This window comes from Neopsephotus bourkii, unplaced genomic scaffold (assembly GCF_033783945.1).
Source record: "Neopsephotus bourkii isolate Nb327-2 ecotype Australia unplaced genomic scaffold, CSIRO-AGI_Nbou_v1 NB_947, whole genome shotgun sequence".
Taxonomy (NCBI): Eukaryota; Metazoa; Chordata; class Aves; order Psittaciformes; family Psittacidae; genus Neopsephotus; species Neopsephotus bourkii.
Window position 1 is genome coordinate 1,542,287 of NW_026901441.1, and position 26,432 is coordinate 1,568,718.

At 38.2% G+C, this 26,432-nt stretch overlaps 1 protein-coding gene across 6 annotated transcripts in view; it reads right to left on the reverse strand.

The window, feature by feature from the left end:
• Nucleotides 1-3,274: 3,274 nt before the first annotated feature.
• Nucleotides 3,275-26,432, reverse strand: part of FAM135A (family with sequence similarity 135 member A) — an 87,418-nt gene continuing 64,260 nt past the window's right edge. For 5 of the 6 annotated variants that reach the window (XM_061358559.1, XM_061358557.1, XM_061358558.1 and 2 more), the window contains 7 exons: nt 25,064-25,224; nt 23,638-23,729; nt 21,553-21,650; nt 15,880-16,031; nt 14,474-14,584; nt 5,588-5,701; nt 3,275-4,848 (listed from right to left, as the gene is read on the reverse strand). In XM_061358559.1, coding sequence (XP_061214543.1) covers nt 4,643-4,848; nt 5,588-5,701; nt 14,474-14,584; nt 15,880-16,031; nt 21,553-21,650; nt 23,638-23,729; nt 25,064-25,224 — 934 coding nt within the window. In that variant the 3' untranslated portion in view covers nt 3,275-4,642. Of the gene's footprint in view, nt 4,849-5,587; nt 5,702-14,473; nt 14,585-15,879; nt 16,032-21,552; nt 21,651-23,637; nt 23,730-25,063; nt 25,225-26,432 lie in introns of those variants that run through there. The other variant, XM_061358561.1, reaches the window with a different exon arrangement.

Consider the following 26,432-nt stretch of genomic DNA (forward strand, 5'->3'; position numbering starts at 1 on the left):
CCCAACATCTGTGCCAACTTCAAGAATTTATGTATGTGCTCAATACAGTAAAAACCGTCCTGAAATCCTTACCTTAAAAACATGCATACCAAGCTGTCTGCAGGTATCAGGTAATCCTAAGCTGTTCCTAAACAGCTTAACACAGTCCAAAAGATAATGCTTATACATACTCTCAAATGTTACGAAACAGCAATGTAAGATTAACTAGGAACTGTTCCACACCATCCTGCATGACATCCTTGTCTCTAAATTGGAGACATCAATTTGATGGATGGACCACTTGGTGGATAAAGAACTGGCTGGATGGCTGCACGCAAAGAGTTGTGGTCAGTGGCTCAATGTCTGACTGGAGACCAGTAACAAGTAGTGTCCCTCAGGGATCGGTGTTGGGACTGGTCTTGTTTAACATCTTCGTCACTGACATGGACAGTGGGACTGAGTGCGCCCTCAGCAAGTTTGCCGATGACACCAAGCTGTGAGTTTTGGCTGATACGCTGGAGGAAGGAATGCCATCCAGAGGGGCCTCGACACGCTTGTGAGGATAGGCTGATGCCAGCCTCATGAAGATTAACCATGCCAAGTGCAAGGCCCTGCATCTGGGTTGGAGCAATCCCAGGCACAGCTACAGGTTGGAGAGACTGACTGAGAACAGCCCTGAAGAGAAGGCCTTGGCCATGTTAATTGATGAGAAGCTCAACATGAGCCAGCAATGTGTGCTCACAGCCCAGAAACCATGTCCTGAGCTACATCAAAAGGGAGCATGATCAGCAGGTTGAGACAGGCTATTCCACCCCTCTAATCTGCTCTCATGAGACCCCACCTGGAGAACTGCATTCAGCTCTGGTGTCCTCATCATAGGAAGTACATGGACCTACTCAAGTCCAGAGGGCCATGAATATGATGAGAGGGCTGGAGCACCTCTCCTATGAAGACATGCTGAGAGCTGGGGCTGTTCAGCCTGGAAAAGAGAAGGCTCTGGAGAGACTTTATGGCAGCCTTCCACTACCTTGCCTACAGGAAAGCTGCAGAGGGACTTTTTTCAAGGGCATGTAGTCACAGGACAAGGGAGAATGGCTTTAAACTGAAATAGGGTAGGTTCAGATCAGACATTAGGAAGAAATTCTTTGCCATGAGGGTGGTGAGACACTGGAACAGGTTCCCCACAGTTGTGGATGCCCCATCCCTGGCAGTGTTCAAGGCCATGCGGGATAGGGCTTAGAGCAACCTGGTGTAGTGGAAGGTGTCCGTGTCCATGCCAGGGGGTTGGAACTAGGTGATCTTTAAGGTCCTTTCCAACCCAAACCATTCTGTGATTCTAAAAATAAGCTGAGGTCTTCAAGATATTTTTCTAGTCTACATTTATTGTATCGCTGTAAAAATGCAAAATTCACTTCTTGCTCCTGAATTATGTATTTCTAGATCTTGTGGCTGAAAGATAGTAAGCGTGAAAACTGGTAAATACAAACGTAGCACATGCCACAGGAATTTTTTACTTTATGATTCAATGCTATGTTTTCTGTTTCCCTGCCTCTGTTTACTGATCATTTCTCTCTTACACTGCAGCTTGCCTTGCCAGGAAGACTCAAACGATACTGTATTTTGCTTTGCTGTTCTAAAAAGCCAAGAATAAAAGACTTGGTGCTAGCACAAACTCTGCAGCAGGTCAGTTCAGCAGAGCAGAAGGCAGGTTAGCCAGGCAGCAAGTGTGCTGACTTTGCCTAAATGATTCCTATTCCCCTTTACCAACTCAAGAAGCTTGGTTATCCAGTACCACACCTGGTCAGGACCGTGCAAACAAGACTGACTTGGAATGAAAGCTGTTTTGTTTTCCATAATGAAATCTCTTGGCTCTGCAGCAAAGCCTGGTGATTTCCACAGTAAAACATGAGTTCTTACAAGTAGCAGCCACTGCTAGATTTGTGGGATCAGAAAGCTTGATTTTGATGGAAGATTCAAACACAAACCACTGAATTTCTTTATATACACTACATGCAAACAAGAGTTCTGACGCTCATTTTATGCAGTGACCTCCTAATAATATTGCTGAGAGCTTTGTGAAGTAACAGCAGCAGCTACTGCCTTCAGGGAGTATGAGACTGGAAGCTATCTAAAGGAATGTTAAGACCTTAATTTTTATCTCTCATTCTGTAAGTAGCATAATTCTCTTTCAAGCTGCTGTTGGATACCTACATAAAGCAGAGGTCACCATCACTACAGGAAGATGAAGCCTTCATTCAAGCAGAAGAGGGGCGAGATGGAACACTTCATAGCTGCTACTGCATCAAATGACACTGAATTATGTATGAGTCCATATTCCCATCCAGTAAATAGAAATATGTGGGAGTAGGGGGAGTGTGCTATGCAACACATGTGCAGTTGTCCAAAATATCCAAGACTGCATGTGTTGTTCAGAGAGCAACTGCAACTGTGAAGGTCTGCAAGTGCAAATATGGACTTCATATGCTTTCAGGACATGTCTGGGTCATTACTTTCTTACAACACATTCCTTTGGGACTTGGAGATGTCAAACAGCTGCAGCTCTGAGAGGGGTACCAGACCACATGTGGGCTGCAGTGGGCAATACAAATTAGGCAAGAGAAATGAATTTAATGTTCTCTTAATTTTCCCTGTTGCTTGATAAAACTTAGATGCAAATACCACATGATTTCATTCCTGCACCACCCATTTTCCTCAAAGCACAAAGCAAATTCAAACCTCCTTAACTAGTCAGGATCTACTATTAAAAATAAATAAAATGGTTATTTCTGCCAGGATATTTCTGCTTTGCTCATCACAAAAGCACACTTTACACTTCCGGATTTTCAGACAGATGCAGCAAGACACATATTTTTCACTAGTGACAGAAACATCCAAATGCTTATACACTAAGAGCAGCTGACCTTCCTCCCTGTGAACCAAGGGAAATTCTGTGTATCTCCCTTCCTCAACTGATATTCAAAATTTAGCCACTAGCTGACTACTATACTACTGTTAAATAAGACAGTTGAGATGTCAGAACGTAATTTAAGTATTTAAAACTTAGTAGCACCATCATAAAAGTTATTAATAAAGGTAGACATTGTTATAGTGGGAATGTATTTCAGTAATCTTTGTGTCATAAGGACTTGCCCAACACAGTTCTAATAAAATACCCTCTCAAATGTGCATGTCACTGAACTGTAGATGCTCATCTGAGCACCTTGGGAGCTGTAGAGAGAAAAAAATTACTACAAAGATTGTATTGTACAACAAACCATATCAAATGCCAAATCACTTCATTATAAACTATTATTGCTATATTCATTTCAAATAATACAAAGTCAGTACTTATATACAAAAAAGCCTACCCAGAATTTTGGTATTTAGCAGAACATTTCAGTTTCTTTAATTGCCTCTATTAGAGTAATTTGTTCATTTTATTAACACCAGATGCAATAACACAACGCTAAAAATAAACATGCATTATACAACAAATGTATATCTTTCAAAAAATGTTCATTACAATTAGTGTACAATTAGTGAATGCACAGGTAACTCTTTCTCCCCCCACCTTTAGTGAATTATTGTTTGAAAGAAAAGGGAAGGGAGGAGAAACCAAACTTAATGCTATTCAGCACCAGTAGAAAGTCAATAGACCTTTAACATTCCTGTATATCAAAAACATTTTGTCTGTATCACTAAACAGGTAAAGTTTACAATATTGTCCCATTTGAAGATGGATCGATTTATATTTACAATACTTTGTAGTCAATAAAACATTTTAACAATATTTAAAAATTGCTTAATTCATAAAAGTATTGCAGAAATTTTTAACATGTACTTATTTTACGTACATACAAGGAAGTCCATGTAAAACTGTCCATATTCATCTGAAGAACTGACAGAGTAAGGAGCAATTTTAATACAGTTTGCAAAACTCCAATTATTTGAAGGCAGCTATCATGAAACATTCAAAAATCCTTAGTTGCCATTTGCTTCTGAAAACTAAAGTTCCAGTAATCGTGTATGTAAACTAACATGGTTTTGAGATCAGTAGAAAATATATTCCCACAGGCAGGATGTATTTAACAACAATGATAATGGTTTTGTAGAACACTGTTACGTTGTAGTGGTATCTGGATAGACAACGTGGCAGTGGTCTTTGCCAGACCCATGGGTAGAGTCGTTTTCAAATATCCAGTATTTTAGCAGCTCATCGTGTTTCCAGTTAAACTTCCTACAGTGCTAAAATACGACAACTGAACATGTACGACCTTATCAGGATTTTTAACCCCAATTTATTTTGGCATCCAAAGCCTCTTGTAAAAGGTAGCCAAGTGACACTGACTTTTGTCATCTGAGAGCCAATAATAAACCAACCAGAAGTACACACTGTGCTTCAATGTCCAAATAATTAGGTACCCCAAATTAAGAAAAAGTAATAGAAAAGTAAAAAGAACAAAATAAAAAAATATTGCACAGCCACATTACCTAGAAAGTAAAGTTGATGTTAAAAAGCCTTAAGTGTGGATGATATAAATTATCTTCCATATAAAAAGTATAAATATCTCTTAAAATACAGCTGCAGCTATACTTCAATACCACACACTATTTGATTCATCTGTTAATGAGGTAATAACCAAGTCTCTTAGAATGCTATTCTCTACTGAAAATATTTTAGGGCAGCAACAAGAAAGAATTTTTCTAAAAATATTTCTGAATCAAGAACAGCAATGTGTGCAGCTCTCCCTATGAGAGAATCTGCTGTATTGGGTAATGCATTAATTACATTATAACGAACCAAATTACATTCCTTATTCTGGAGAACTGGCAGAAGCAGGTTCTGTATCATTTCAGCATAAATTGGTCCTGCAGAGGAACAGAAAAGTTATACTGAGTGAATCACCAGAAACAAACAGTTCTTTGACCTTGAACCCAAAAGTTAATACGTTCCACAGTAAGAGGGGCAATGATACGTGTTATGCTGGTGTTCTGTTAGAATATGCAGGAAGCTTAATTTTACCAGAAATATTGGAAAAATATTTTTAAGCTGTGCATTTTAATTTTGTGCATTTATATCGAGAATGAGCTCATCAATATTAATTTATTACACTGTAAAAGGTATTTATGTGTCAACCTGTAATGCTGGAATCCGGTTGTGCTAGGATGTCTCAACAGTAAATACAACAACCAACTATCACTGGAAATGGGAAAACCATCTTTTCTTTCAGCGCTAGTATTAAGCCTCAGCTAAATACAGGCCATGTGCTCAATGCTGTAACTTGACGTCCTCAGAACTCAAAGCTATTTGTCTTCCCTATTCTGGAAACAAACAGGGGCTGTGTTCATCCCACCTAATTTTCAATGAAGTCTGTAAGCTCAAAATTTATTCAGACTCGTATCTTTTTACATGTAACAGAACAGGACAGATCCAGAAAGCAGTTCAGCTCTCACATGGATTTTCTCTCTCCAGTACTACAAAGTAAGCCCAGGGTGTCTAGACACATAATAGAGGTGACTCAGTTAAGCAAGCAAAATTAAGTGGGATGAATCTGAAACGATGAGGTTTAACCTGCATAGTCTGCTTATTTTGCAGGATATTTATTACCTGATTGTTTATCCTTTAAAGCTGTTTTACACATCTCAATACGAGCAGAGTGATAAGGAACGTAACGATCCTGCAGAGATCCTACCAACACAATGTTTTTGAAGTAATGAAGACCTACAGGAAAAGAGAAAAAGGGATCTGTTATAACAAATCCCTTGACAAATACTACAGAATAATAGAACATTTTACAACCGAAATTCAGTACCCATTTATTATAAGGTACATTACAAGTTCCTGAACCTGCTGGTAGAGATAAAAGTGAAAAAAAAATATTTTTTTCAGAGGTTATTTCCTAGTTTTCAGTATTTTGTATACTCCATGGGATAAAGACTACATCTCCAAACCAGGTCAATTACAGAAACAACACTGAACAACTTCAGTATGTAAAAACCTAAATACATCTTCCAGGATTTCACAGAAAATTGAAAACCAAAAAACAACAACAAAATCTATCAAATCTATAAGTGTACAGAAGAGACATCCAAACTAGATCCTGGTTTCAGTCGTCTTCAAATAGGAAATCAGTTTAGGTGGGTTTTTATGGTTTTGTTTGGGGTTTTGTTTGTGTTTTGTTTCACAGAATCACAGAATCATAGAACCATAGAATGGTTAGGGTTGGAAAGGTCCTTAAGATCATCAAGTTCCAACCCCCCTGCCATGGGCATGGACACCTCACAATAAACCATCTTGCCCAAGGCTTCGTCCAACCTGGCCTTGAACACTGCCAGGGATGGAGCATTCACAGCTTCCCTGGGCAACCCATTCCAGTGCCTCACCACCCTAACAGTAAAGAATTTCTTCCTTATATCCAATCTAAACTTCCCCTGTTTACATTTTAACCCATTACCCCATTGTCCTGTCACTACAGTCCCTAATGAAGAGTCCCTCCCCAGCATCCTTTTTGTTTATTTTGTTTTGTTTGTTTGGGGCTTTTTGTTTGCTTTTTGCCTGTGCTCACTGAAGAACCAATGTTCTCGGAAGATCACCTAAATCAATGGGAGTTTTTTATCTGACATCTGATGAAAAATGACTGCAGCAAATCACACAAAGACAAGGATGCCAGTTCTGAAACTGTACCGAGTTGAAAAGAACGATAGGAATTCTCTGCAGGCTAATCTGTAATAGCTTTGTAAATTCTTTGGGAGGCTGTACATCTTGTATTAATCTTTTTTGATATGCACTTTCCCTAGGGAAATATCCATCAGCATTCATATAAAGGTAGAAAGAAGACCAGGTGATCCTTAAAGGTCCCTTCCAAACCAAGCTTCTCTCTGATTCTAAGTGGACTGCCTAGATGTTTTAATCAACCTGAAGGAGGAGGAGATATCCTGGGGGATCTTCAGAGGAACATCAGACTATATCAATCAATATTGAAATAGACTGTCTTCACCAGTGTGTGTGATATAACACAGATATAACAACAAAACAAAAACTAGGCTTAGGACATCACAGAGTAATAAATTAGGCATCCCCTTTTGGTCACAGTGACTCATTTTTATGCTTTATATTCTGGTTCATAAAAATAATGCCTTGCACTTCCCTACCAGGAATCCTTCATTATGAAAAAAGTGCTTGAAAGAACTCTTCAGTAGGAGCCAGGAGGGTATTTCATACACAAGTTTTATTGTTAAATATTTATTTTCAGCAGCTCTTTGTGCCTATTGTGAAGAAAAAAGTCCTAGTCTTGTATCTTGAAGTTCTTTATTCTGACCTGGTTCATGTGATATATATAGACTGCATATGATTATATAGACGGGAGAGAGAGGAGTCAACATGGTGTATAAAAATGTATAGAGGCTAGCAGCTCCATGGATTTCTACAACGTGAGATAACTCAAGCCATTTGCCAATGAGAAGGAACTGCATGGTGTTCCACAGCATCCCTCCTGCTCTCTAGGCAAGCTATGGGACTACTTAGGACACAGGCATAGAACAATCTCTAATATGGAAGTGTGCAGTGCTAAACCGTACTTAAGTGTGCATGTGGAAAAAGAAGTAACGTATCACGATCTTTCATTTATGCAGCAGTAAAAACTAGACCACCAGTCACCATTACATGTTCTTTTCACTTACTGCCTCGTAACAGTTTACATCAGTAAATTCTGAACAAGAATATAGCTCAGTTAATTCCTATGATCCACAGCTTTATTCTCCCACACCCCACATAATACTGTCATGCGTACTGTAAGGATTAAAAAAAAGAATACCATATTAAAACTATTCTGAGTAATTAATGAACCAGTTTTTCTTGTGCAGCAAAATTTTCAGCCACTGAATTAAGTGAATTCACTCCCAAAATCTCATGAGGCTAACACTTTCAGGTTGTTGTCGTTAGGCAGAAATGCTGGAAGATTAAAACCTAACTCTGTCAGAACACATACATTTGAACTCATCACCTACTGAATAGATCACACATTTTCACAGAGTACTGTAAAGAACACTGAGGTTGTCATTAAATAGAAAGTATTGACTAAAATTTTTAATAGGATTTGAGATAGTTTGTAAAAGAACAATCCAAGGGAAAGATCACTGCTGAAGTAACAACCTTTGTCCTATGTAATAGAATGTTCTTTCCTGTAGTAATGAACCTTTAATTGGCTTTCCAAATGTTTATGGTGATTCCTGTCACCTAATGGAATCTCAGTCTCAGCCAAAGTGAATTTAAGCATACACAGAGAGTACAACCACCGTACCATTTATGTCCAGCAGTGAATTCTGAATAACTGCATTGGTCATTACTAAATTAATTATATTTATAAATTCATTTACAATTTTTCCAACTAATAGGTCAAGTGGAAAAATCTGTCTGGAACAGGTGGTTTGGAGACCTGGTAACTCACAACTAACTGCAATCACAGAAGAATAAATCTATTTATATGTTCAGGCACCAGAATTGGATGTTCAGTCTGTCCTCTAGCTGTAGCCAAAATCCAAGTAGTGATGGGAGATGGAGTGACGGGAGGTGCAGCCACTGCACAATGGGCTTCTGATAATCTCTTGAGGCTTGTGCGACAAAAAGGATGACAAAATTCCATACCACTGCCCTTTAACTAATCCAAACCAAGTAATTTGAAATGGAGAGTATTCACTGTGGGGTGCCACAGAGTTCTTGACCATAATGAATTCTTGGAAGAGAGCTACGGAGGGCGGGGAAGTCCTTCCTCTTTGCAGAACTGATTAGGTTAGTCTCCATGCCGTGCTACCAATAGGGATGCTGTTTCAGTTCTAGCCTTATCCTCATCATGAGTTACAAAGAGGAACTATGTCAAGTTAAGAGCTGAAATGCTTTTTCGCCTCCGCAAAGCTCAACAGCACCAAATAAGCTAAGCTGACATCCTGTACAGAACAGACATCTCAAAGAAGAAAACATGTCAACCATGCTTTATCACTGAAGCTCATCTGTTGTTAACATGGATGCAAACAAAAAACAAAACAAGTATCTTTTCCTCCTTTCAGAGATCAGGAAAATGCTCATTTTAAAGGGGAAAGATAAGGCAATAAAAAAGCACACCAGAACTCCACTCTAATTGAGACCTCTGGAAGTACTAAGACATACGAATCTAAACCCACCTACTTTGACCTTTTTCAAGGCCAGGCTGGACAGAGCCTTGGGTGACATGGTTTAGTGTGAGGTGTCCCTGCCCATGGCAGGGGGGTTGGAACTTGATGATCTTAAGGTCCTTTCCAACCATAACTATTCTATGATTCTATGAAGTACAAACATATCCTGGAAGAGACTATGGCTGTACATTCACATTTGAGAACTCCAAGGCACAAGAGTATCAGGACTGTAGAGCAAACCTCCTGGTATTAAAAAATCCCTCATCCATCATAATGCCCATTTTCAGAAGAGTTTACTTTGAACTTTTTAAACTGAAAGAGGGTAGATTCAGACTACATATTAAGTAAAAAAATCTCCCCTGTGAGGGTGGTGAGACACTGGCACAGGTTGCCCAGAGAAGCTGTGGCTGCCCCATCCCAGGCAGTATTCAAGGCCAGGTTGCATAGGGCTTGGAGCAACCTGGTCTAGTGGAAGGTGTCCTTGCACATGGCAGGGAGGTTGTAACCTCCCTGTAGATGATCTTTAGGGTCCCTTCCAACCCATACTATTCTATGATTCATTGTATGATTCTAAGACTAGGTCTAGTCTGATCCTGTGATTGTAACATGCTCCTAAGGCCATTCATTGTGTTCTGATGTAAACAGGGATCATGAAGAGATTTGCTTCTGGATGCATTCCTGAGTGCTAATGTGGGTATATTCTAAGTCTGAGAAATGGGACTTAAATTAAGTTCAGAATTAAAGCTGAGGTAGAAAAACTTGCTGAAGGTTTTTGGTCCAAAGATTGTTGCAGGAAACATTTCCACCAAGGAGAAATTATAACTTGGACAGAAAACAGCATTTTGAGGTTTGCTTTATGGAAGCCTGTCTCAGCAAACCATGTTTCTGACACACATCTTTATGCATGATAAGATAATAAGTTCTGTACGAAGTTTTGGAGTCAGTCTACTTGCCAAGTCCTTAATTGCAAATGATCAATCATATTTTGTATCAAATTAGGATCTACCTCCTGAGTTTTCACTTAATATTATTTCAAGGGACTGATAAGTTCAAGATTCTGCAGGCAAAGACCAACTGATGGAACTGGACTCTTTGTTTTTAGTACATGTTCTGAGCAGTGTACTGGCATCCTAAACAAGGTATTCACACAAAAAAAGTCTTGTCTGAAACCAAAGTAAAGCCAAATGTTACATGTCACTGACATTTGTTTTAGACTATCAGAACACCAAAACCAGCCTATGTATCAATGAAACTGTTCTCTCGCTGCTACCTGGTATCATTCTCTGAAATAAAGATTTACTTTCATTGGATGAACTATTACATGGCCTGAAAAAATACTGTGTCATAACTTACACTTGAAGATAACACATATGTAGGCTTTTAAGGCTGCTGTAACAAGTTAACACGGTCACTCTTTCTGCTTTAACAAACTTGACAGCTAGGCAATGAAGAGCTGTACTTGACTTTTAAAAATATTCTACAAGTGTAACACTCAATGCATAAAAGCAAAATGAGTTGACAGACAAACTGCATACAATGCTACACAAAAGCAGACAATTAACTGCCATCATCACCTGTCATTTGCTGTGATCTATGCATCACCTTAAAAGGCATTTACATTTTAAGAATCAATTCCTATTTATACACCAGAAAAGGATAAAGAGAATTGTTAAAATAAGTTATCTGTCATTCTGCCTTGACAGATTGGAACTGAAATGTTCCCAGAGCTCACCTGTAAATGAAAGCTAACTGTACCTCCAATACTACATCTGAGGAAATTCTGCAAACAAAACATACCTTTATATACTTCTGAGAGAACACTCTAGTGAGCCCCTTCTGAATCACAGATAGCTATGCTGCAGCGAATGCATTCCCTTTTAATTTAAGGACACTAACAACATTAATGACAGCAACAACTTTGTAACTTAGGTTTTGTCACTTAGATCAATCACTATATAGCATATAGTTATATTTACGAGGTGCAACAGAACATGTCAACCAATTCACACCAAGTTTTCTGGTGTGCATAACAAACTCGAGGTAGTACCAGCTATTTTCAAACCAAAAATTAATGTGATCAGGACTAACAATAATAAGCATCTACTGCTCGAGTCTGAACCACACACGCCAGTCACACTTTCAGCTTTTATCTCAGAACTGGGTAACTATCATTCACTCATATCAAAGGATGAACTAAATAAACAAATGGCAGCACTGTAACAACTGTAACTGTACAAGAACCTATTTATTTCTTATGGGCCACTTAAAAAAAAAAAATCCCTATCAAAAGCTTTTTGGAGTACAGGAAAACTGAGGTAGAGAACTTAAAGAAGCTGCAAAGAGCAAGTTCTGGGTAACTGTTCCTTGGACCAGTAATGACAGAATGACTTACACTATACAAAGGAAGAGCTGCATGATTAGATAGATGGAAGAGATTTATTAATGGTATATTTATAATTTTTCAGTTTCATTTTTCAGTTGCAAAGGTTCTTTTAAAGTCCTAAGCTACTACTGAGAATGCTGTACATGTTCAGAAGACTCACAATTCTTCTTTTTCTATTGTCACAAACACTTTTAACAGGAGAAGCTCATTCTGCAAGCCCTCAGCATTAAAGCATTAAAACTCCTTCCAGAACAGGTTCTTTGAGAGAGATCTGGGAAGAGAAAGAATCCAAAAAATTTGGGAGTGGCAGGGAAGATAACCAGTGCTTCTTCTGATGGTGAGACCCAAGAGTCTGAGGTGACTGACCTTCAGCCATGAAGCACAACCTGGCCCCAAACTTTGAGAAAAGAGCAAGTTTGGCAAAAATGTTTGTCATAGATCCTCCCAGATGTGCTACTGTGATAGAAGCAGCTCTGAAAAGGAGTTATCAGAAATGTGTTCAAGACTGCAAAATTTCTGCTGTCAACTGGTACTACTCCAGAATTCAGAACAGAGAACAGAAATGAGCACAAATCTTTTTTTCTGAATGGCTTCAAGCATCAGCATGTACTAGAGCTTCTTTTAAAGGGTGGAAGAGGAGATACCATACTGTACTTCCACCTACAGTGACTGACAGAAAGCAGGAACTTCATCCATTTTGAGTCTAAGCAACAAGATGACATATTTAACAGTACGTTCTCTGGCAAATTTGAGAACTAGAGCCACAAAGCACCCTACAACAATGTGACTGAGACCTTGGTCCTCAAAACATAACCTGGTGGATCCACAGCCAGCTTTAGGGATGATCTGAAAATCAGCTAGACCACAGCACAGTTGAAACAGCAGCAAGTTTTGCTGCCCTAGGGACTTTCCCAGCTGCAAGCCAACATCTGAAGAAGACACCACATGAAGCAGCAGCAACAGATGTTTCAGCATCTTAAACTCCTATTTTCCTATAGGATAGAGAAAAACAGATGCTGCAAAATCAGGGTTATACCTCCCAACAGTGTTGTCCATCTCTTGAATGGAGCCTGGGGCAAAGTGATGCCTGTGAACAGCTATGCTTAGAATCCCCATAGGGAACGATACGCAAATTCTGCATTGAAAATCTGAGAAGAGGAATGGTACAGTTAGGGGTATCCCAAACTCCTCTCTCCTGATGTTTTGAGAGTCAAACATGGCCAATACTGTATGTCCACTGAATGAACAAACTGATGACAGGACTGAAGCATGCACTGTACAGGTATCAAGAGTTAAAGGCAGCAACACCTACAGTGTACATACAGCATATTAACTCACCCCTCAAAGGAAAGCTTTCTTCCTTCTCTTTCAGGGAAGCATAAAGCCTGCTTTCTGTTCTCCAGAAATAAAATTATCAAACTTCCACATTTCTTTCTCCTTCTCCCCCAGCCTTTTCTTCGCCCTCAAACCAAGCCTACTGAAGGACCTGGAAACAAGACTCTGTATGAGGCTGTGGCCTGAGGTACAGCTCTTTCCACCTCTTCAGTAAGAAGGCAGAAATCAGAGACTGAGCCCTAAGAGTTTTAGGCTCCTTCTACAGTTTATGGGGAATGAAGTCTGAAATGCATGTTGTGACTCTTAAGATGATGCTATCCATGTCTTTCAAAAAGCCTGTCATATAGAGGTCTGTCGTAAGAAATGTATGTTGTATTTCTAGAATAGACAACAATACTCAACAATGTCTCTAGTCATGTTGGGAGGTATACACATAAAAGCAAGGACTATCAAATTCCTTAAAGCCAACTAATTCATCTGATTATTTCTACAACAGAGGTCCCACAGCTGTACCCAACATCCACTGTGTAACTTCTCATCAGCTTGTAACTTCGGTTCAGAAGGAAATACTTTTTTTCAAAATCTTTAAATACTAGTTCAGCCTTAAGTTTTACTTAACTGGCAATAAAATTACTTTCTGATAGAAGGTTTTGAACAGAAGGGGAAAAAAAATCCCACAGTTTTTCCAAAATCAGTTTTTGATCAATATTCATATCTTAATCCATGACATTTCTTTTGCTCGTTACTCTTTTCTGATTCTTTCAACACCCCAGTTTTACATTCAAACATCTCAAGAGCTAGATGTCAGTCTTTTCCTGCCTGTACCTTTGTACTGCTTTGCTTTCAACACAGTATCACCTGTGATAACCTACGAATATTCTGAGGGAGAACCACGCATGGATTTTTCACAGAGCTCCATAAGCATCTCTAGCTCCACAACTGCTTGGCTGACACATACTGAGAAACACCTGTGGGATGAATCCTCAGTAACTTTACAATGCTTAATAGAAACTACCCCACAACTGGCACATTATCCACTTTGCAAAACTTCCTCACAGCCAAAAGCTGAAATAAGAATATTCAAACCAGAGAAAATGGAATGAATGACATCATATGAATAATCTAGCCTGGGTATTTTTTTAGCTATTATAGCAACTACAACTCCTTCAACAACATTAGTTTTATTTTACCTAAGAATCTCAATGAGGTAATAAGCAACTAGTTAGCAAAAACTGTAAGGCAGATTTTCATGTTTATAGAGCACGTAAGAAAGGCAGACAGAAAGAGGTAATGAAGGTACTTGACTCATCACACTGAAATAACCAGTTTCAGTGGCTCAAGAGCAAGCTGATACATCTACAGCAGTCTAGCAGCTGCACTCGCAACTTCTGCTCATAGCTTGGAAGGAAAGTCACACAGTAATGATGCACCTCTGCAACGAAAATGGTTACTGTTTACTTTACTTGAAGAATATGAGACTAAAGTGAAAGTAACTCTTAAATAAACTGAATCAGGAGCTTGTCTGAAACATTTTAATTTTTTTTAAGTTTCCTATTCACTTTTATGTACAGTGGGCTTTAAAAGATAGGAAGTGTTAACAAAGCTTACCTGCTTTTTTACTGAGTTTGTATAAGAATGTTTGTCGTGGATCCGAATGGTCTCGACATGTCAATTGCAATAAAGAACCAGACTTCTTCCATTTCTGCATAAACCACAGTCCTGCATTGTTAGGTACAACATGAGTACACATCAGAGTAAAATATGAAAACTAATTTAAGTACAATATGTAAAGTCTGTATATTTAGCCTCTCAGATATTAATTTTATTTTTCATGCCAGCACTGTCAAGCCCAGAAACCCTGAAGTTTTTTTGTTCATTATTCTTTCCTGTTTATATATATAACAAAGCATGAAGACTGTTATTTCAGCTAATGTACATGATTATATTCTGGATTATAATTTGATAGTTTTAATCGTAAATTAACTGAAAGCCATTTGCTGGTGACTATATAAATGAGCAAACAGCCCTACCTCTTTGTCTCATGGAAAACTGCCATTTCTAAAAGCAAAGTAATGCTAAGTGATTCAGTTACAGATTAAAACACTTGAAAGAAGCTATCCAATGATACACTATGTTAAATACCCAGCAGATGCCTATAATGCATAATACTATAGATGTCTTAAACCTGAAGTGAATCTCACTGGTAGCATACTGAGGGCTATAAATGGTACCATTTCAACAAAACTCAAAGAGTTCTCATGTTTCCCCTGCTTCTATAAACTCCAACAGTAACTCCAGCTAGCCCACAATGCCTATCCACTTCTCTTAAGCGCAACACAAGTTTTTTGCCTCCTCATTTTTGTATGAAACCAGATAATAAACCAATAAATAAACTGGCACTAAACAAAGTATTTAAAAAGTTTAATGAGCATGTTCCTCTTTAGTGAAAGTGTCATGTACTGGGGTTTGGGCTCTCCAAGGGGCTAATCTCAGAAACAAGTTTTCACTTTAAAATTTGATGCTACCTGAAAATATTTTCTAATGTTTATTTCAAACGTCAGCAGTTTTGACAAGTTCTCCGAGAGCTACACTTACTCTTTAGAAAACAGACACACATTCATAAGGTACAAACGCATCTGCAGAAACACACTGCAGGTTATGAGGTTGTAAGACACTACTAGTAGTTCAGAATTATTTTAATGAATTTTACCTATTGGTTTTGCAATTAAGTATATTAAAATTCAGTTTTTAAATAAACTGAGCTCAACACACTAAAACTGGAGTTTGTTTATGGTATAATAGAAAACCTGAATCAAACACACTGAAAACACTTATGTCAACCATCTTTTGCACATTCCTATATTGATACTGATATTTTTGTAACTCTTCACATGACAGTGAAACATGCACTTTCTCATAATCAAAGTACTGCAGAAATGTGTACCCCACCTGAAACTTCTAAGTGCATTTCAAAAAGAAAATCTAAACTTGTACAACTGAAAATACTACTTTACCTGTATTAACAAGAGCACTGCTGTTGTAGAGGGTACCAAGATGTGGTCCAGACAGAGACAGGAAGGTGTGAAGTTTGTTGAGGTAATATTTAAATCGAGGTCTTGTGAGCACTGAACGGATTATTAAATTACCCAGTGAGTGTCCAATAAAGCTGTTTAAAAAGGAAGAAACAGTATAACACAGAATGTGATGGCAATCTATTTTTCCATTAAACAAGAGAAAAATAAAACTGATGTAATACAGTGCTGAAAGAGCATAGGGAAAATATTAATGTAAAGTTTCCATTCAGAAGCGTGTACTTTAGGTCACACAGAAAGCATAGCTTGTTCAGATCTCCCAAGCTGCACAACGTCATTACAAGCATGTTCTGAGCTCCTCCAGAATTATTTCATACATGGTTTTTGAAAAGCTAGTCAAGACAAACTATCCTTCCACCAGCATCCCCCACTCAATCCCAAGATTTATTTCTGGGTGTATTTCTCTTTGCACCAAGTATTCATATCTTTATGAACTCTGCATGACTGAATAAATCACTACTTAGGCATGTGATGGTGTTCGATACGGTAAATGCGTGAAAACCTATTGGAGAAGAATTCCAAAAGTATTCCTATAAGGAGGGGAAACATTATTTAACTGAATTTAGTTACTTTAAAACAGAAGTGACACCTCAAACCTGCTTAGCAGCAAAAGAAATAATTATCAGCTTGAGCAAGGCAATTGAAGAGTATCTGACAGGAGAATGGCACATGCAGCTGTTTCCTGGTTAAGTGTGTTAGGAGGAAGATGGATGGGACTCTTCAGCTTCACATATCTAAGAATAATTATTACTCAATCTGAGGTGCTGTCATATTCACAAGTCTGTATAAAGCATTTCTTCAGAGGGGCCACTACAAGATCAAACAATTCTAGTTACTCTGCAATTACGCTTACAGACCCCTGCTGAGGTGAAGGACTACACCATCCTATGCACTGACTTACACATGATATTGCAGAGACAAGACTCACAAAATTAGAGGGAAAAAGCACCCTCCTGTTTTAAAATGTAATCTCAGGCCATGGAGAGAATGGACAACCATTCAAAAATACATAGCAGAACTATCATGGCTGGATCACATATGTGCCACAACATTAAACCTGTAAGATCGTCCTTCCTGTTTGCTCTGTACCACTATATTCATCAACAAAAACAGCTAAAACAAAGCTCCAAGTGTAAAACACAGTGCTAAAAAATGACTTGACTGTTCAGTGGCTTCCCAAGCAAGAATTACTGACTCTGAAAATTCCAATTTAAAGCCAAATGAAAAAATTCAAGCATTAGGGAACAGAATGACAGAACCACCCCTGGGCCCCTATACTCTGACACAACCATACATTTCTATGACACAGCAGGCTGGCTGTTCTTACCAATGCACAGCTGAAGTGTATGTGTGTATGATTCCCATTCACTTGTACTACTAGATTTTCAAAACTGCTGCAACATCAGAAATTTTTTGCTGCAGCTTGCTATGTTTGCCTAAGTAATTTAGAAATGAAAGACGTGTACCCACTGCGCTGTCAGCACAACAGCACTGCATCTGCAAAACAAAGTACTGAGCTGCTGAATCTCTTGAATAATAGAATTTAAACCATTTCCTCAGAGTATATAATAAAGTCTGCACAAGAAAAACAAAACTTGTAGATTTCTTTAGGAATAAGAAAATGTCCATAGAAACTGAGTTTATCCTGAAGATGATCTGCATGACATGACTGCTCTTGAGTAAAAGAGATTACTTTCTCAAGAAGATCTGAACACTAGCAGAGATGTTCTCATGACAGTCTATCCACTATTTACTAAATGTCATAAAGGAATGAGAAACTCTTATACTGTACCACAGTAAAGAACAATTTCATCACTAGAAAAAAACACCAAACTGATCCAGCAATCCCACCATCCTCAGGAATATGGGCATACCTGAACCACAACTTCAGAAACAGGGAAGATCCATTTGAGGAAAAAAGGGTGGTCACAATCAGATAAGCGAATTAGAGCTCAAAGATTAAACACTCCTTAATTTGGAAAGATTCAGAAAAATAACAAAGGTTACAGTAATGTATTGTGTTCAAGTTCGGATGTTTAGGTGAAAATGTAGTATGCCTTTAATATTATTTTCTAGTAAGAGAAAGGCTTAAGGATTCGCTCAAATCAGAAAGAAAAGCAGAGGAAAAGGAAAACCCCTCAAAAAAGTGTTTTGATTGTGTAAAACATAAGCACAACCCATCCTACTCATTGCTTCAGATACCTGCAACTGGGATGCTCTGCAAAAAACAATGCATTTCTTAACAGTAGGTGGCAATATTGCCACCTTTAGAATACAAGACATTAACACGCTGAAGTAACAGAATAATACTGCCGTATTTTTATGTGCTTTATGGCATAAATCTGCCCATTCAGATCATACTGGAAATTAGACACAGCAAAACCTCATTATTTTGGCCTAACACATGAAAAATCCTATTCAACTATAAGAATTCATGAAAGAAAAAAGAAATCCATCAAAAGCCATCATCAGAAAGGTGCTAAAACAATGAACAGATGTTTTAATATATGCATAGCATTAAAATCTTCTTTTTCGTGTGAACCAATGTTACTTAGAGAAAAGGATGATGAGCTGATTAATCCAACTGAGGTTAAAGTTACAACACATGTCATCAGAAATTTATGTAAGACCTGAGGAAAATAGTTTCTGAAACTATACTGCAAGAGAAGGTGATTTCCTAGCTATTGCTGACCCGGAAAGGCTTCCATCCTCACAGGTACTCAAAGCGTGAATGGGTATGACTGAGCAATTTGACTTGCTTCAGTTGCATTAACTGGTCCAGATGAACTCCAAAGGTCCCCTGAACCTAAAGTATTCCCTGATTCTTTACCAAATAGCTGTTTTATAAGACAGCTGGTCTGAATCAAGTTTCCAGTTCATGCTTGCTACACACTTGTAGTGAGCGCAAAGATTTTGTTCAGAGGAGAGATCAAGGCACATGTTGGGTAGCGTCCTGGTGCAGTAACTGGCAGTAGCTTTGGCAAAATCAGTTGGTTCACTAAAGCTGGCACTACCATAAGGCTCTGCATCCTGATGGTACAGGGAGCACCTTTTCTCAGTACAAGAATATAGCACAATAAACAGGATTTTGCCATTACTTGAAGGCATGAGACTTTGCATTGACCTGACAGTGCAGAATCTCAGAACTTCTTTTGTCTTGGCCTGAGCTGACTGCAGTTTGTTTTAGCCATGATAACAATCATGGTACAGTGAAGAAACAACTCAGGCCTAAAACTGCTTTAGTTTCGATATAGTTTCTATTAATAACAATTAGCTATTCTGTGTGGCTTGAACTGTGTATCACTAGAAGAAAGTGTGGTGTGGGAGAGTGCAAACAGAGGTATTGTATACCAGAGGTCCCCAACTGTCTGTTAATGGTCGCTGCAGCAGCACAGTCTTACAGCTCACAAAAGGAAGGCAGTATTAGAGATAACAAAGAATGGGGGGAAAGAATACATTGGAATCAAAAGAAAGAGCATGTGGGCAGACTGAAAATATGAAGGCATGAAAATAAATCCAGTCAGACCCAAGGCCAAGGAGGTAAAACCACCCACCGTGAACATCATTCTCCTTGCACTGAAGCCCCAAGATGCTGATGTCCCACTGCTTAAGGAAGACAGAAACCACCAGTCTTAGGACCCAGATGGCTGCTAGAAGGGGAGCCTATCACCTGAGAAAGATACTGCGAAGTTTCTGCATAACAACTTTAGCCATATCACTAACAGGACTTTTCTGCATTAATTCAGGCTATGAATTTTAGTAGTACTGTAACTAGACTAACAGTAATTTTTTGCTGCACTCTTAATGAGATTATTAGATCACTAACTGGACTAGCAATAAACTTTTAGCTCTGCATGTGAAGTGTGTTTCTTTTTCCCCATAACAAGTCTTGGAGATTAAAAGGGGCTGAACAAGTACTTCTGACACACAAAGCTGTCAGCTTTCTTGTCATACAAAATCAGTATAGATCTCATTTGACTCAGCTATTGATCAACATTTGTATAGGGAACACTTCCTTCAGTGGACATGGAAATTTTATTAGAAGAAACTAGCATCATTCAGGGGACCATGGTAACTAGCACAAAGTCTGTTTTCTTTACAGCGGGGCAGTCAATATGAAATAGAAAAACACTGGCTACTTGAGCAGAGGATTTCTCAACAGTACTTTCCTGGGCTTTCTGGGTGACCCTTCAAGGACTTGCATATGAACACACCTTTTTGAAAGCTCTCTCATGCAGCTAAGAAACAGCTGCAGGATTAGCTGATAGGTTTAACTTTCTCACAAGACAAGCTGCCATTGAGAAATGGAGATTCTGCTTTGGAAGGGCCAAAGACAAGTATACACCTTGAAGAAGAAGCTAAAATAAAAATTGACAATTTCTTTTTTCTTTCAAGTGACAAATAATAGATGAATCTGAAAAAATATTTCCAAATTTAAAGTATTATGAGAGAAGCAAAACAGAATTCAGTTGTCAGGTTTGAACAACAAGAAGGTCATAGTGTGAGTGCGCTCATTACAGCCTTCAGACCACAGCACGGGAGAGAAGGTATCAGCATGGCCTGGGGGGCTACAGAACTCTCCTCTCCTGTGCTGAGGCTGCTAACACGCAGTCCTCTTGACACAAATACGACCACACAGTGATGTAAAATAATAAATAAATTTAGACAAAATTCACCATGTTAATTAAATCTTGCCTTTCTCAAAATAGAAACATTTGTTTAAAACGCAAGATTATGTTTAAACATGTTAGATGTTTTCTCTAGCTGAATAGGGCCTACCAAAAGCACAAGTACTCAAAAACTTGTAGTAAATTCATGTGACTTCACGTCAAAAAACTTCCAGATGTATAACTCGAAGATGTCTAAACAAATGTATGAAGTTGGGCTTGATTTTGCCCCTTTCATCTATCAATGAAATAACTCAGCAGCACAGCTGAGTTAGTAAGGTAGTCTGCCCAAATGGTGTACTGTATTTTAGGAAAATAAATGGAACAGGTATTTCCCTGGAAGTAACTGATAAAGGATGCAGGAATGTGTAGACTGGGGTGAGCCTTCTATTAAGATGTAAAACATGCTTTTTAGCGGATGAAACAATCAGAAAACATCAGAATGATGATTTTTTTTTTTCATGCAGCTGCCCTTCAACATCACTGATAAGATGGAATTTCCCTGTAGGAATGACAAAACAGACAGTCTGCTATGTCATACTTGGTGAAGAGACTATAAAATCAGAAGAAAGCTAACTGCATTTCAACAGAGCACTATTGCGGTTTCCTCTGACTTCCTTCAAAATATTATCTCTTTTTCTGTAGAACCCTATCATGCAGGATCTGAGGAAGTACAGGACGGCAGTTCCTTATATGTAATGCTTAGCTCTGCCTTAAAAAACACCAACAGGACTAGGTGAGCTTACAACACTGCAGTCAGCTGGGAAGTCCCTTTCTTTTCTTTGTACTCTTTTCCCCTATTCCTCCCCCTCCCTGAATTTCACTTTACCATCTCTATTTTAGCTTGCTCCTGAGCATCACAGTTCAGAACAACACAGGGCTCTAGTTTTAAGTTTTATTTCTATAAATAGTATAGAACAGATATTACCTGATTTTTGAAAGGGTTAGATTATAAATTTGTATGTACTGTATAATTTCATCTAAAAGGCGATCTGTCATGGAATCAAAATCAGCAAAGGTATCATTCTGTAAAATAAAAGAAATAAAAAATAATAACTGTATTTTCTAATGCAGCAATATACATTCTGCATTCAGTCTGAATTCTTATTCCCCAGTGTTTTGATCAACAGCACACAAAGCATCCATATTAACTCTGAACACAAACACTACAGCTAGTTATCATAATTCAAGGGTTTTTTTCTTGTAACATGGAATAAAGTGATACACAATTTACTGTAACACTACTTTCTTCTAATATACCAAAACAAATCTTAACATTACATAGCCAGCCTTACTTCTAAGCCTTCCCATACACATAATCTTATCTGTAGTGAAACAGAAGACCAAACTGCATATTCAGAACTAAATCACACTGCCCATGAAACAGAAGTGAGACAATTACTGCAACAGCAGAAAGAGTCTACATTAGTACTGGTTATTCAAAACAAACCAAAACCCCTAAAGCCTTATTGCCAGTTCACAGCTGATTCTCTACAATGATTAGCAGCAAGGAACTAAAAGAGATAGGCAAAGGATGCCTTAAACTTTTCAACACAAGTTCCAAAGGATCTGTGCTAAAATTTGTAGTGTTCAACATACTGATAAATAATCTGGGAAGGAAAAGGAGGAGATGATAGGTGAGAGTTTGCAGACAAAAGCAAATATCCAGAATAGTCAAATCTAGAACCAAACAGATTTTCAGAAAAAGCCTGGGTGATTAAATGGCAAGAAATGCAAAACAGTATTACACAGGGGAACAGTCCTAAACATATATGCAAACAATAAGCTATACATCTGCTCTATATAATCAGCTACACTAGGAAAGTAAGGGAAGTACAGAAAAAAAGCATCTTAAATGCCCTGTCTGGTTGGATCATCTTATTTTAAATGACAAGAAACTTGAAAAGGGGCAGGGAAGGGTATTACAGATGACCAGAAACTGTTTCTCATGTGATCCTGAGAAATACTGAATGGACTAAGTCTCTTCCGTTGCCTCCAGAGGGAGAAATTGTACTTGTTTATAAAATACTTAATTAAATGAAGTGGAAAATGGGGAACAATTATTAACTATTATTTTTCCAAAACAGGCTGTAAGGGGATTTGTTTAAATACCCTTGTTTGCTACTGAATTAATTAGTCGTGTATGTACCATAGAAGCAATCTCGACTGTATGCCGTGGAAACTCAAGTAAAAACATTCATAAAGAATGAGCCAGTGTTAAGGAGGAACATCTGTCAGTATCTATTAGGCTCAGTGGTCTCAATGGAATTCCCACATCAGAAAGTTTCAGAAATGCAAACTGCCAAAAACTGTAGGGCTAGAGAAGAGGGAGCACGGCTTGGTGCCTGCCCAGACTGTCCCAGCAGCTATTGCCAGAAAAACACTACTGCACTAAATGAACCTTTCATTTGAGCCATCGGAGAGACTCTTTGTTCTAATTAATCCCTGAAGTATGTCTAATACAATATGTAACTCATACACAAAAAGTATTCTGCAGTCTTCTGCAGTTTGGCAAGTTTACTTCAGCTGAAAATAATAAAATTCATAAAAGTCTAACACAAGAGGCAATTTGATATCGGTTCAGTGTCATAATGTGGATCCTACAGGATCCTACAGTTGATAAAAGACCAAGAGACAGGTATGCTGTATTTCTCAGATCCTCTGAAATGACACATCTCCCTTCTTGCCACACCAGTTTTCACTATCGCTACTTTTACCATTGAGGTTATTTATCTACAGTCCTAACTGATTATGCTGAGAACTTAGGATATATCAGTACACACAACAAAATGGCAGCAATAAATGTTACTCCTTATATATTTACCTTCAGCATCATAGTATGCTTTGTAATTACTTTAACTCAAGCCACAGATCAGATCATGGATTCCGTGAGAACACAATAAAAACACAGAGAATGTGGTAAACTGGCACATGACAGTGCCATTAAATAAACACATCTGAAGATGTGCACTGCTTATTGCTTTACAAAAATTCTTGGTTTGTTGGCAAATACCTGATTCCTTTCGGACATAAGAAAATCTATTCTCCCTCCAGGCAGCCCTAGTTCAATGTAAGTCTTCACTAATCTTAGATCTGCGCTGTTACCTTAAAAGGAAAAACAACCAAGAGTTAGACTTGCAACACTTCACAAGTTAACTTGTGAAGTTAACTTGCAATAAAAGCACTTAGAATACCAAAATGAATTTTCTATTTAAGCACAGCTAATGATATTCTCAGCCCTAATTAAAATTCAGTAAGCCTCAACAGATAAACTGCAATGCCAAATGCAATGCCAAAATGGTCTATAAAAATGACATTCAATGCAGACACTGTTTTTAAAAAGCAAGGATTTAGGAAGTTTTGTTTGATTCTGTCCTAGCATCCAACACATACATAGCACTGTGAACATTATATTCTTGAAAATCTAATCAATTTTCATAAAAGTCAGCTAAAGAGCTTAAATAATTCCATGAAGGAGCAAGGAATAAGGGCAAGCCATGAACATTTTCATGGCATAAAAGGCAGAGAGGACTGTTAGCAGATAAAGGTGCATTTAGACTGGTACGTAAGTTAACAAATGCTAGTTTCAATGACATCCTGAAGATTTCTCTACATCAATGATCCTGTAATGCTTTTAAGAGTACCCTTTCTGCCTTAATTAGAGCACAAGATTTTTATTTAAACCTATTATTAATAGGAAAGAACTTGTATGAACCCACCATTTAATCAGAAAATACTAACCATATGGGGTTTTCTAAGGCTTAAAATACACGGGGTTTTTTAACACCACATTTTTTGCCCCATGTATATTTAGTGTCCTTTCTAGGCATACAACAGCATTTGAACAACTATAGCAGTAAGAAGAGGTAATTCTGTTTTAAAAGTGCTTAACAAAAGCTGCTTTCTGCCCTTGGAAATACTCAAACCCCAAGTGGGTTGGGTCCTTGCCAGGTGACCCTGCTTTTAGCAGGGGAGTTGGACTAGAGAGTTTCCGGAGATCCCTTTCAACCTCAACCATTCTGTGATTAAACAAAGCCAACTTTTTAAAACTTTATAAACACTTGACTGCATTTTACATACACTATTTTTTTCCTAACAACACACATACATTTCATTTTCCTTTACACTGCAATATTACAAATTTTAATCAAAACTGGTTTGTTAGTAACTTCATTCTGTTCCCATGATATGGACAGACACTATTGCATAAAATGGCTTTAATGGCATAAAAGTTTTGCAGAAAACAAATGTTATATAAGATACTTAATTTAAAAGAACTTATGGAACATACTGTCAAATGCAGCCATATAATGTCAGATTCCTATTTCCTTCCAGCAAACCTATTTCAGAAGCATTCAGTTCAGGGTTCGAATGACAAACACTAAACCTGACCGTTAATCGAACTGCTATCTCATTCAGTATCACATTTCCCAGCATACCATCTAGGCCATGAACACAGACTATAAGATGTATTCCTTCTTCTGAGCAGTCATCCTCTTCCATACTGAAATAAGGTATTGAAGAAGCCAGTTTGAAAACATCACTATACATAAATCCAGGAAGTTTAAGTTGCCTCAATTCTTCTTTAGCCTGTAGGAAACTGGAACAAAACCGTATTTATGATAAAGTAACATTTACTATTGACAGACAAATGTAAGGTCTCCTAGAACACTGTTTTATAGTGGGTTTTTACTTTATTTTCTATGTAATTGATAAGAAGGAAAATATATTTAGCAAATTAGTATCTTCACAAAACAAACCAATTCCTTCTAAATATTTTTTACTGCAGCTTCCTACAGCCCCTTTTCTTCTGTAACAAAATCCATACCCCAAGTTTTACTCTCCTCTCTCTGTTCAACATCTCTGCAAACTATGAGGTACTTCTGGAACCACTGAAGATTCTGGCTTAGTTCTGGTCTTCAGTGAGCAACAGCTTTGTTTAAATGTAGTAACAAAATTACAGGAATTGTGACATGCTGGGAGTTCCTTGCATTCCTCCCTTTCTGCTTCTTTTTCCCTTCGTTGTTTTTTTTTTTTTGTTGCAGTTGTATGACCTCCCTACATAATTAACTGCGTATCAGTTTCTCTGCAGCACTTCAGGCTTTATGCTTCCTTACGCTTCTTTCCCTCTTTAATCTGTCTGTTCCACATGATCCCTCTCAGCATCATGCTGTATACTATCCTCTTCTGCTTGCTCACTGTTTTCCTCCCATTCTAATTTTTGTTCTGTTTCCCCAGCTTTATCTTTAGCTCATTCCCCATTAACTGGCAGGAGTATGCCTCAATGAAGTCAGCCTAAAGAGAAACCACTACAGGCAGCTGGTCTTATCACTCTGCAACAGAAGTTACTTGAGTCTGCACTCCAGGCATCTTTTCTGAACTGCACGTACAAAGGCTGATTCTCTGTGGAGCAGATCATGCCATCTAGAAATCCCAGTTAACCCATGCCTCGGGACTCTCTGCTTTCCCCAAGGTGAAGTCCTTGATTTTACTCCAAGTTGCCCCTTTCCTTTATTTTTACAGAACACATGAAATAGCCTCTGCTTTTAATACTTCCATTCCATGCCAGTACCTACTCTCCAGTATTTCACATACTATTTTTCTGACCACTTTTAAACTGTTTTCTTTTACTGCTAAAAACCTTCCCTCCTGTTCTCAGCTGCTTACCACAAACTATCTGGTCTTTTATCTCTTCTATCTGCTCAGCATTCTTTTTTGTACTTCTCTTCTTAAGCTTTCTTCTCTCCAACAGCAACGTTTTACTTCCAATACAACACATTAAACTGCTGGTTCCCATGTTCTGTTAGC